The 13324-nt window shown below is 45.5% G+C and overlaps 1 protein-coding gene and 1 long non-coding RNA gene across 3 annotated transcripts in view; one reads left to right on the top strand and one right to left on the bottom strand.

Moving 5' to 3' along the window:
• The window catches only part of GGACT (gamma-glutamylamine cyclotransferase), a 501502-nt gene extending 496573 nt beyond the window's left edge, over nt 1-4929 (top strand). For both annotated transcript variants that reach the window (XM_078657622.1, XM_078657623.1), the window contains exon 4: nt 2932-4929. In XM_078657622.1, coding sequence (XP_078513748.1) covers nt 2937-3398 — 462 coding nt within the window. In that variant the 5' untranslated portion in view covers nt 2932-2936 and the 3' untranslated portion in view covers nt 3399-4929. The remainder of the gene's footprint in view (nt 1-2931) is intronic.
• On the bottom strand, nt 3643-12752 carry LOC144772927 (uncharacterized). The gene is made up of 2 exons (XR_013599875.1): nt 6123-12752; nt 3643-6076 (listed from the first exon to the last, which is right to left on the bottom strand). It is a non-coding gene; the product is annotated as an uncharacterized LOC144772927 (long non-coding RNA).
• Nucleotides 12753-13324: the final 572 nt, after the last annotated feature.

Genomic DNA, 13324 nt, shown 5'->3' with positions numbered 1-13324 from the left:
CCATTAACCACCACTGCAGTTGTAGTGCAGTTCCCTCCAGGATTTGGACGTAATCAGAAAGATTCCCCTGATGCTGCACCCACTGGACCTTCAGGACCAACTGCAAAACCCACATATGCCATCTGGACTGATCCACCAGCAGGATGTAGGAGGCCATGAGGCCCAGCAGCCTCAGGGTCATTCTCACAGAAATCTTGGATAGAGGCTGAAACAACGGTATCAGAGCCCGAATACCCCAAACTCACTGTTTGGGAATACAGACCCGAAACTGCACTGTGACCAGAACAGCCCGATGAAAAGGAGCGACTGATAGGGAATCAGGTGTGACTTCGGCAGGTTGATAGTAAGAGGTGTGGCGCCGCGGCCAGGGCGACTGACTCCGGAATCTGGGGATCACGGTTCGATCCCCGGCACCGGTGGCAGATTAGCCCAGCACCATGTGACTCTGGGCAATAGCTTGCTTAATCTTCCCGACGGCCCCCAGCGCCTAGAGACCCTAACGGGTGATTGTGCGCTTTACAAATGTGGGTATTATTATAGTGAACCCCAGCGAATGCAGGAGGTCAGACATTGTCTGGAGGTGAGAGATGACAGCCTGGTGCAAGCTCGCCTTCAACAGCATTCTTTGAGATAGGGAAAGACTGAAACCCTTGATCTACGCAGATGAGCTGCGACCACCGCCATCACTTTCCTAAACATCCGAGAGGTGCTGGGAAGGCTGAAGGGGAGCATGGTGAACTGAAAATGCTCATGGCCTACCTTGAACCATAGGTAGCGGCTGTTGGCTGACAGGATAGGAATATGGAATTGGCGTCCTGCAAGTCCAATGCCACCATCCAGTCTCCAGTGTCGAAGGCGGACAGAACCTGGGCCAACGTATGCATTTTGAACTGCTTTTTGCAGAGGAAGTGGTTGAGCGGCCTGAGGTCTAGGATAGGATGCAGGCCATTGTCCTTCTTGGGCTCCAGAAAGAACTGGTAATAGCAACCACGACCTACTTCTGGCGCATGGACCCTTTTGATAGCTCCCTTGGCCAAGAGAGCTGAAACTTCCTGGCGGAGAAGCGCCAGATGATCCTTCGACATGTGATTGAAAGATGGTGGCATGGAAGGAGGGGTAGTCTCAAAGGGGAGGGAGTAGCCCGTTCAGATTATCTGCAAACCCCACCTGTCTGATGTGGGGGAGGTGATGGTGAATCCTACCACCCACTGACCGCTGATGGGCCTGAAAGGTCAGACTAGGAGGGTTTGGAGGCTGCTGCAGGTGGGGGAAGGTTGAGCTGGACCGCCCGCTGGCTCCCAGACCTGCGAGGTCCCTGGGTCCCAACACGTGACCACGCATAGGCTAGGCAGCTTGCGTGGACTGGTGGCTAGAGTGGGCTGGACGTGGTGGGGTGCTCCTTTTGAAGCCACGAAAGGTAGACTGTGGTGGACAGGCGGACGCCGCAAGGCCTAAGGATCTGGCCGTAGCTCGAGCATCTTTAAAGCACTCCAGCTCCGAGTCTGCCTCGTCACCAAAAAGGCGACAACCATTGAAGGACATGTTCAGCGTTGTTGCTTTATCATCCCCCGAAAAGCCATACGTTCTCAAATAGGCGTAGTGTCGAAGGGCTACCGACATGGCAATCTTTCTGCCTAGTGAGTTGGTGGTATCCAGTCCACAGCGAATCGTGAATTTTGCTGCATCCCTCCCATCTCTACCAAGCCTTGGCAGAATCCTCCTCCAGGCACTGAGGCAGCACTTGCGCAACCGTATCCCAGATTGTATGGTAGTAGCGGCCCAAGAGGCATGCGGTAGTCACAGACCGCAGTGCCAAGCTGGAGAAAGAACATGCGCTTCCCAAGATGATCCAGCTTCTTGGATTCCCTGTCTGGAGGAGCAGAAGGGAATGTGCCTTTGGAAAAAGAAGCTTGGGCCACCGAGCTCTCGGGGAAAGGGTGTTGGGTGAGGAAAATGGGATCGCCCAGAGCTGGGCAGTGGCTGCGGGCAATCATCTGTTCACAGGAGCCCCTGTGCTGGGCTTGGACCAAGTGCCCAGAAGGACGTCCATGAGGGCTCCGTTGAAGGGCAAGAGGGGTTCTGAAGAAATTTTCGCAGGTTGAAGCACCTCTACAGGAGATTAGTCCTGACTGCCACTGTAGGGAGCTCCAGGCCCAAGGCCTCGGCTGCCCTATGGACCACCGCAGCATAGGACGCTTGCTCCTCCGTATTCACGGTAATGGGAGAAATCATGCCAAGGTCTGGGGAAGTGTCCAGACCACTGGTGTCACGTCACCCAATTCCTCTCTCCAGTCCGGTACTTCCTGCTGGTCTGTCAAATGGTCCAGCATGCATGCAAAGTAGGAAAACTGAGGAATAATTAACACCTTATGCTTGCCTCAAGGAGGTGTAAGGTTTTTGTGCAAATCCCTGTCCACAGCTGTTCATAGATAGGGATTTGAGTCAAAATGCATGTCGGGTTCATGGGTGCGCCCATGTACTATCCATGGAATGCCCCCTTGATGCAAACAGCACATAAAGCAACTTTGCATTACTTTGGGAAACTATCCAACACAGATCCTGCTTTGCGCTAGATAGTAAATCCCATCATAAAACTTTGCATTGCTTTCAGTTACAAAAGTAACGCAAACCTGGTTAAAAGCGCTAGTAAATCTGGGCCCCTATACCCACCAGAAATTCAGAATATATAAGGGACTCCAAACGTCATTCCAGATTTTCAACCTTTGTGCATTTCGCTGTACATGTATAAAACACCATACAATTAGTACAGGTTTGTTAACTTTGATTACCTCATCATCACAAATGTTTATTTAAGGAATTAATATGAAAATACTGATGACAAGGTCTAATTAACACTGAAGTACAAGAAAACTTTTAATTCTCTTTAGTACCTCCTTTTTATTACCATTAATGTTTGCTTTTACATTTCAGGCAGAATGACTTACATCTTTGTATATGGCACCCTGAAGACAGGACAGCCCAACCATCATATCATGACCAATGGTGTCCACGGGAAAGCAAGGTTCCACGGCAAAGGGCGCACCGTAGATACATTTCCTCTTGTGATTGCAGGAGTACATAACATTCCATACTTAATCAACACTGCAGGCACGGGACACCATGTGGTGGGAGAGATTTATGCGGTGGATGACCAGCTGCTGCAGTACCTTGATGAATTTGAAGAATGCCCTAAAATGTACCAGCGTACTCTTGAGAAAGTTAGCGTAGGAGAGCGGGACGGTGAACCTGGAGAGAACGCCGCTGAGAACAGCATCTTGGACTGCTTTATCTATAGCACAACTACATACCAAGCAGATTGGCTCAATCTCCCGATTTATGAAAATTATGATGCCTTTGGTCCCCATGGTCTTGTTTATGCTGAGGTTGATCAGTGCTAATACATCTAAAAGCAGAGTGGATATCAACAGCTTACTCAATTCTCTCAGTAAAGCAGGGCTTCATTGATGTATATATTACACATTTCTTTTTTTTTAAATTATTTTTTTTATTAACTTTTGCTCAATGGCTCATACAATTCAGTACAGTGTTCATTTGGCATGCCAGATGATAAGAATTCATCGTACATTCAAAGGCGTGCATGATAGTATAATACACCAGTAACAGTTAACCCTCCTGCCCAACCCCACCCCTCATGGCTCGGTACCTCCGCCAGGGACCCCAGACCCTCCTCCATTTCTTCACACAACCCCTGGCCTTGTAGATCGTTTCCTCCGCCCTCTGGCAACAATCCAAATCTTGCAGTATATTACACATTTCTATTCATTATTAAGTGGAGGATTGAGGGTGGGAATATTTAAAAAAAAAAAAAAAACCTCCAATGCAGTATGTTGCACTATGGTGCATAAGCATTTTCTGTTTAGAAAAATCATTCATGTTTTTATTCGAGACTTCCGGTTACTGAAGAGTCTTCTATAGTCTGATGTATAAAACTGAGACTATTCTTTTTTTTAAAGGAGTCACAGGCATTACAGAGCATCGCCCCTTTTTTTGCTGGGTACAATGCCTGCGACATTTTAAAACTTAGGGGCATATTTCAAGGAATTGTGGTGCAGGATAGTGCTGAGCTACCCTGCGTTACAGGAAAGGGTATGAATTCACTGCATGTATCCAATATGGTGCATTTCTGTCCTTTCCCCCTACGCTGGCGCCGTTTCGGCATCCCAGCGCCATCACAGACATCCTTACATCATGGAGCATGTGTGCCTGTGTAGTAGGCAGGATTGTTTTTGTGCAGGAAGGGGCAGCTTCCCGACAAAAACAATTAATAGAGGCATTTTCCTCTTTCTATGTATGCAGCAGAATGCAGCACACATAGAAAGAGGAAAACACGAGGAGAAATAAACATATATCTCCTTGTTACACATCAGATGGGGGGACGTATCTTTTTGGCCAATTCCCAAATTCGGTAAATCTGGGAATGAGTAAAAAAACAGGGTATTTGCCTGGAAACACCCACCACAAAGCGCATTGAATGTCTCCTATGTGCAGATTAATGCAACGCAGCGATTTGCGCTGCGTTGCATTACTAATTTTTTAAGCCTTTCAAACCCACAAAAAAATGGCTTTGAAAGGCTTCAAAAATATGACTTGGAGGTTTGCATTCTGCATATACCATGTTGCTCGGTGCAAGAATGACGCAAAGCCATCATAAATATGTGCCTAAGAATGCCTCTGTCATTTGGTAGTTTTAATCACGTTTTTATTGTCCGTTATCAATCACAGTTCATTAATACGCCACAGCCTAAAATTTTCAAAATTGATCTTTAAAATGTGTCTAGCTTTTAGGGGGATAAAAATCACAAAGGTTTAAGGAGGTAGTTGTGTTAAGCAATTGCCAGTGCTAGATTTATTTAATGACCTGCTGAACCACGATCTACTGGAATATTAAAAGAGGGAAAAAAAACAAAAGATTTACATCCTGTGATTTTTCATGGACATTTGATTTTATTTTTATTTAGAAGACCTGGACAACAGGTGGTTCAAATGCAGTGCTTATACCAGACAACTAGAGTAATTTTACATTATTACGCTACACAAAATTTTACGAGTTACACCCGCCCTCTAGTTCCAAGTACCAGCTTGTCGGGGGAAAAAGGGCTTAAAGGGACGATTCTCAGTCAGAGCTTCCAACTCGCTGACATGGCTAGCTGATGTAACGGAATCAGAAATGGCAACTCTGTAAGGATTCAAAAGGTGAATACGCTAAATGGGAAAGAACCAGATTAAGGGGCATATATACAAGCCCCAATCATCACAGGAACTTCACTTTTTCTGATGTTCCTGTGGCGATAGGGGCTTCGACTTACTCACACGGCAGCATTAAGCCACTTAACGTGGCTTAACACTGCCTTGTAAATAAGGGATCCTTTCACTTAGCATGAAAGGGGTGTGTTAGAATTCCCAGGATCCCAAGTTGGCTGAGGTAGGTACCGTAGGCCAAACAGGGACCCGCGAGCCACAACGTTAGGGAAAAGACAAGTCGCCTCTAGAGATAGCCCCCGCTCCACCCCCTTGGTAGCTTGGCAAGAGCAGCCAGGCTTATCTTCAAGGCCAATGTGTAAAGTATTTGCAATTATGCTCACAGCAATCCAATGATGACACCACAAATAGACTCCACACGAGTTTCATAGAAAAAAAAGTATACGTTTATAAAAAGATATACGATTCGACCTCACAATACTAAACCAACATATGCGTCGGGGTAATACCCCCCCATACCAATTATTATTGAGCTAAACTAAACAATCCTATGCAATCCTAATGTCGTAATATGCAGTTCGTTATGCAAGGATCAGGTACTTCACAACTTAATAATGCAGATCGTAATACGGCTATCTGGCGATTTGTACTGTAATGCAATGCGTAAAGCAACAGCATGGTAAACTGCTATGTCCCCGTAATGCAATGCGTATGGTCCCCTTTCAGGTGCTCTGTTAGGAAAAAGCAATGCAACGTGTTATACAGTTATTGGCAGTTCGGTATGCAACACTAATGCAATGTGTAATACGACAATCCGGAAAATCATGATGCAGGACTAGGACAAGGCGTAACACATCTATCAGGCAGTTTGTTATGGAAACCTAGTGCAATGCGTAACACACCTATCAGGCAGTTCGTTAGGCAAACTAATGCAATGGGCAAAACTTATCTGTTTACCAAAGCTTTTAATTAGTCTTTTTTAGTTTCAGTTCCCTTTATTTAGGTTTACTTCTCCCACCATGTTATCTGCCAGTTATAGCGCCATGAAACCGCCGGTGTCCGTGCGCTTAATAAATAATTTTAAATTCAAATTCAAATTCAAATTAAATTCAAATACGACAAAACAGGCAGTCCGTTGTGCAGGAATAAAGCAATGCGTTAAACAATCATGAGATACTCCGGTATGCAGAAGAAATACAATACGTAAGTTACTCTGGCACAATTCACGGTGCCTCCGGCGGTCTCTCTGCCACTCATGCTGGCTTGCGGTTAGTCTCCGGCCACAGTTGCCCCTCCATACGGGTAAGTCAGAACGCAGTAAATGCAGCTTCGCACTCAGGCCCCCGGTGGTGCCACTCACTTGGCACACGGGCCTCAATCCGAGCCGAATCAGAGGCTTGCACTGCAGGACAGAGAGAGAGGCCGAGAGCGTCTCCCTCCGAGCCCGCTCCCCGCCCCAGAAGTCGACACACGTTACCTGGGGTGCACAAACTCTCCTCTCCTCTCCTCGTCCAGCCACTTGGGCCTCCAATGCAATTTCTCTGAATTTCCGGGCAATAGGAAGATCCCAGGCTGCACACTACACCCGCACTCAGAGTCAGTGAGACTCATGGGAACTCCAGGTGAAAGATAACCAGACAACTCCTCACGAGGGTCTCTGGCTGCGCACAGCACACGCACGCAACGTCGCTGAGACACACTTGGTCTTCTGGTTCCCATGATCACAGGGCCGTACTTGCGCAGGTCTCAGCTGGTAGAAGGTACATGCACAGTGTCGCTGAAACACACTTTATCTTCCGGTGCCCCCGATCACAAGGCACCTCTTGCGCAGGTCTCAGGCAGTAGAAGGTACATGCACACAGCATCGCTGAGACACACTTGCTCTTCTGATGTACATGATCACGGGCCAATCTACACGAAAGTCTCAGGCTGCGCCCAAGCATACGCACACTGTGTCGCTGAGACTTACTTGGCTCCCCGGTACAAACGTTCACAGGACGATCCTCTCGAAGGGCTCAGGCTAGACCGAGCATACGCATACCGTGTCTCTGAGTATCGTTTGGAACTCCAGGTGCCCAAGATCACAGGGCACGACTTGCAAAAGTTTCAGGCTAGACAGAGCATACGCGCACCCACAGCGTATCTGAGAGTCTTCTCTGGAAACTTTTGTGTTCCTGTGTTTCCAAACAGGGAGCCAGCTCACCTCGGGCCCTTGGGGATAGTTACTTCATGACACAGCAAAGTCGTTCAAGCAGGGGGACACAGCAAAGTCCAGACAGCCTTTGAAACAGCAAACTGCAGGCCAGCCCCAGATCATACAGCAAAAGCAGTCCTATCCAGCAATCTCTTCAGTGGCAAAGGTTCCTCTTGATCCACGACGTAGCTCCAGTCTTGTTCACACTTGATCAAGCCATTCTCCAAAGTTGAGGGGCTTCAGCTCGCATACTTATACCCCTCAATGGCTTTGAAGTCTTTGTGTTACAGGAAGCACTGAACGCTGCTCAAACCAGTTCTGGGTGCCTCCTTATCAGTGACACCTTCTTCCTTTGATTAGTGGTGGTCTGGATTCTCAATCACTCAGCAGGAGATGGGACAACTGTTTTATGGCACCAGCCCAGGCCTCTTGATCTTTAGGCCTACTCCTCCTCATGCACACTCCAGATGCAGGTCAGCCTATGCTGTCTCACCTCTTCCCCTGGGTCAAGACATTCTCCAGATCCTATTGCTTTCAAATCCAGCTAGTCAATCCACAACCAGGAAGAGACACACAGAAATGTTTAAAGCACAAAAACCCATCCACTTCTGAAAGAGTGGCTTACAAACACACAATGCAAAAACCATCTTTATAAAAAGATGTGTTATTGCAGGGTGAGTTCAGGCGTACTAAACTTCACCTTTCCTTCTTAAGCCTTTGGGAAGATAGGCTGGCAAACACATTACACAGCCCTTCCATTTGATTCTAATAGACAAGATGGCCTTTCAGCAGTGAAAACGAAATAGAGATAATTTCACTGCCAGTACATGGTACACACCTTGATACATGTCCCACCTTTCACATGCACTGCACCCTGTCCAGGGGGTACCCTAGACCTACCATAGGGGTGCCTGATGTGTATGGAAAGGGAAGGGCAGGATCTGGTAAGTGCGTGCACTTACCAGAGCAACATGGCAGTTTAGGAAACTGCGCGCAGGCCCTGCAATGGCAGGCCTGAGTTCCCTTCTCAAAGCTACTTGAGTGGGTGGCACAATAAATGCTGCAAGCCCACCAGTAGCATTTGCATTACTAGCCCTGGCACACATAGTGTACTTTACTACGGACGTTACAGTAAAGCAAACATACCAATAATGGGCAGCCAATCTCCATTACTCTCTACACAGGGAGCACTTGCACTTTGACACTGTTTAGCAGTGGCAAAGTGTCCAAAGCATCTAAGTTGGCAACACATGTCAGAAAAAAAGGTCTAGGCGAAAGCAAAAAGTTTAGGGAACTTAAGCCAAAAATGGCCAAGTCCCACAGGGTGGGCAATGGGTGTTGCTGTGGCTGTTCCGCAGCGACACCCATTGATTTTCACGCTGACCCATATTTACAAGGGAGGCATAAACATGGGTCAGCGCCAAAATTAAGACCAGGGAAAACCTGGTCTTAACCTGGCGAAACAAGGAGAAATGTTGTATTTCTCCTCGTGTTTGCTGTTTCTATGTGTTCTGCATTGTGCAGTACACATAGAAACAGCAAAATGTGATTGATTGTTTATTTGCAGGAAGGTGTCCCTTCCTGCACATGAACAATCATTAAAAAACATGACGAGTTGCAGTACACATAGAAGTTACAAAACACCATTACTGATTGTTTATGTGCAGGAAGAGACACCTTCCTACACAAACAATCTATCACAAAGGTGGTTCAGCACTCAACTTGGAGATCAATTGTGTATATAGTGGAATTATTTTAGTCCATAGTATACAGATATGAATAATAATACAGTATCATCTCAATGAACAAATGTAGGAGTCTTTCCTTCTTCCAAAATTTCTTTATTCATCAGTTGTTCTTAAAATCACAGCATGCGATTAGTAGCCAACACGTTTCATCCACCTGGGACTTCTTAAGGGCTCAGCATGTGAGTGGTCTCCTTGCATGTTCCTCACGCTGTACTTTATAATAAAGAAATATGGTGTATAGGATATGTGGAGTACAATTGCTCCAACAAGATGACAACGTGACATCCGGTTCCGTGATTGTTCCTTGACATGATGTCTTATTATTCCTATATTTATACTATAGACTAAAAGAATTCCGCTATATAGACAATTGATCTGCAAGTTGAGTGCTGAACCACCTTTGTGGATTTTAGTCTGGGGAATCGATTCCTTCATAGAGGTGTAAGGGGGTCACATCTCTGGTTCGTAGCACCACTACATAGTCCATTTTTATTTTCACTACTCTGTGTTGGCGAGTGCAGGACTTGTGCGCCTTGACCATTCTTTTTGTTTGACAACATAAACAATCTTTCCCTGCAACACAGGCACCCTTGCACAATGGTGCTAGAGAGCCTGCGTTGGTGCCTACATTTACCGCCAGCGCTAAGGGAAAGGCAGGGGTGCACCATATTCTTGTGAATACGGTGCATCCCAGCGTGTGGAAACTGCAGGAGCGCGGCGTTAGTCTTCTTGGCTTAACGCCGTGCTCCAACAGTTTCCTAGTAAATAAGCCTCAAAGATCCCATTAAGCTGAGGCATAATGAACAGGGAAACATATTGGTGAGGCCTTTAGAAACCTCTCTACTACAGCGAACCGGAACTGGGAAGGCGGGCCTGGGAGACACTGAAAGGCCAACAATGCTGTTAAGCAGCCTTCTACTGATCCACTGCACAAACCCTCTGAGCCAACAAAAGGGCAAACCATATGATATCCGATAAGTGGTCTTATAGAGGGTCTACAGAATTGTCTGAACTCCACTTGACAAACCAACTCCATTTCCCAGAGTGCACTGTTTTGGTGTAATGTCTATAGGTGTAGGAGTATTCAGGACAACCAGTACCTGAAGAACCTGTGTGCACTGCCTAAAGTGTTTAGCATACAAGGTTAGTAACTGAAACTTTCATTTGACAATATTTTATCATGCTGTGTATACCCTTTTAACAAATGTTTTCACAACAAGTTGATTTTCAACGTGATTGATATATTCATAACAAACATGTTTAAACAAAATCAGTGCGAAATATACAAGGAATGTATCACTGTTTATAGCATAATAATTGTGGCTTCATTCCATTGATTGCATTAATTGCAAAAATCTTCATCTGTACATTCCACATTGACATTTTTGTGTTGCCCTGTGCATTTCGGGACTCCCGGTCCCTTCCTCAGGGTTCAAAACAATGTAGAAAGACATTTCTTCACACAATAGCACTCCTGAATAGCTCTTCGGGATCAACCCACTGTCAATACTGTTCAAAGCTTGTTGCAACTTACGTAGCTATTCTGTGATGCTTCCAAGGGTTCTCCAAATTAATCAAGTCACTCCGCTTCAGCGACAACTACCTATCCGTCTACAGGCACATAAAATGGTATCCACCACTTCAGGAGGCAGATGAAAAGCATTCAGATGTCTATAGGAGATAACAGGGATCCCCCTGAAAAAGTAGCGTACTTCTAGGACAGGGTAAAACACTTTGGGCCTCATTTATGAGGCTGTGCGTCACTTTTACGCCGCCGGTGCGTCCCTTTTTGTGACGCACCAGTGGCATAAAAAATGCGCCTTGTTGCGCCATATTTTCAAAGTGACGCATCTAGGTAGATGCGCCACTTTGTAAACCCTTGCATCACATTATACCTGCGCCAGGTATAATGTATGCAAGGGGGGGGCGTTTTGATGCAAGAAAGGGTCATGGAAGTGACGCAGTGAAATCTATAAGATTTCACTGCGCCACTTCAAGGACACAAATGCTTCAATTTCTTACGCCTGCCTCACAGCAGGCGTATGACTGACGCAGGCCCTTTCACATGGGGCTTGCCCCATGTGAAAGGACACATTGCTGGAATTGCGTCACTTTTGCGCCATACAGATACGTCCGAAATACTGACGTATCTGTAACTCCTTGCGCCATGATGCGTCATACTGTAAATATGACGCATCATTGGTGTCGCAAGGAGGGCGCAGTGAAAAATGACGCATCGCTGTTTTCACGCAGCGATGCGTCACTTTTCATAAATGAGGCCCTATGTACTTATTTTCCAATACAGTCTAAGTTGTTAAATATCAATGATTAGTTTTGTCATTTAGCTGGTTATAGAAATACATTGTCAAGCAACCAAGAATAATGTTAAAAAGATCTATTTTATTAAAAATAAAGGAGATAAAAACACAATTAAATCAAAACAGATAATTTTCGACAAACTATGTGCAATACATTTGAATCACTGTTTAAAATAAGGCGGTATAATTATATGATTCAATCAATAGTATTGTGGCAAGACTGAGATCAGTTCCGAAGCGCGTTTCGGCGCTAGGACAGCGCCTTCTTCAGGAAATCAGGCCACAGATTCTTGTTACTATATGAACTGGAAGTTTACAGAATGTGGGGCCAGTCTTTCTGAATGATACGGTAAGTTTCCCCAGTGCTTATATTTTGCGGAAATGTGAAGAGATATCGTCACTTTCCTAGGTATAGTGGCCCTGTAGATGAGGGTCTGTACTTCTATTGTTCTGGCGACAAGGGGGTGCTTCAGAGAAATAAGGAACTGAATGTTCTTGTCTCATGGGCCTCAGGGGTTTGATAGGCAGTGTTTCTCTGATTAGTGAGGCTTGTTCCAGCTGGCCAATCGTCTAGATCAGTGTTTCCCAAACTGTGGTCCGTGGACCACCAGGGGTCCGTGACACATTTCCAGGGGGTCCGTAGGCCACAGTTTTAAAAGCACAGAAACGTTTCTTGTATAATTAGCAGCTTTCCAGCAACAATAAAAGTGTCAAGAGAATGCCAGTGATTAGTGTACCTGCTGGAGAGTGAGGAGAGTTTTGTTCAGTGGCAGCTTTGATTTAACTAATGTAGCACAGAGGGTTAATGTGCCTACTGCAAAGAACGTGTAACATGCATCTTAAAAAGCAGTAATTTATGTGCCTAGGTTCGTGGTTACTGCTTTTGTCACAGAGATTCTTTTGTTACTGTGCACTTCATAAGTGACAATCGTAATGTAGCAGAGGGACCTATAAACTGTCATCAAAGAGCTGCTTGCAAACTGAATGGTACCAGTTAGTAACTTATATTTTGTCCCAGTTATTCATGAGCCTGATGTTGCTAAAAAGATAGATTTGGGTGGAAATACATTGTTAATGTTAAAGTCAATGCTAGCCACTGTGTTATGTTCTGAATCCTGAGATTGTGCTTTTCCAGACCAAGCACTCTTTAAACATTTTATATACACACTGATTTACATGTATGATTCAATGTCTCTATATGTGTGTGATGTAAAGTGCTCTGACATCCTACAATGGTATGAGAGATGCTATAAAACAAATGAAACACATGTGACAGAGGGGCTATTACTTCAATATAAAATACTAAGGGCCAGATGTACGATCTGTTTTTATATGCGCGAACGGGTTAGCGAACCCGTTTGCGCATGCAAAAACCTATTGGGCCATGTACATAGCCTATTTCGCGAGTCACAATTTGTTTGCGACTCTCTAAATAGGTTTTGCAACTTGCTATTTGGAAGGGGCATTCCCTTCCAAATAGCGGGTCTCAAAACCATGTACAAATGTTTTGCGGTTGCAAAACAGTCACAATTACCACCTACTTCAAGTAGATAGTAATGCATTTGCAAATGGGAAGGGGTCCCCAGGGGACCCCTTCCCCTTTGCAAATGCAGGCAAAATTATTTTTTAAGGGCAGGCAGTGGTCCCAGGGACCTCTGCCTGCCCTCAGAAAATGAAACGAAAACGTTTCATTTTCTTTTTTTTTTTTAAATGCATGGTAAACAGGCTGCATTTTCTTTTTTAAACTGCTTTATTTAAAAGCAGTCCAAGATATGGTGGCCTGCAGAGCCCAGCAGGCCACCATCGCTGGGAGGGCTGGCATTCCCAATGGGCTCGCAAATTGC

This window comes from Lissotriton helveticus, chromosome 8 (genome assembly GCF_964261635.1).
Source record: "Lissotriton helveticus chromosome 8, aLisHel1.1, whole genome shotgun sequence".
In the NCBI taxonomy this organism is placed as follows: domain Eukaryota; kingdom Metazoa; phylum Chordata; class Amphibia; order Caudata; family Salamandridae; genus Lissotriton; species Lissotriton helveticus.
Note: the sequence above shows the minus strand (reverse complement) of the source record. Positions and strands in the feature narration are given on the sequence as shown.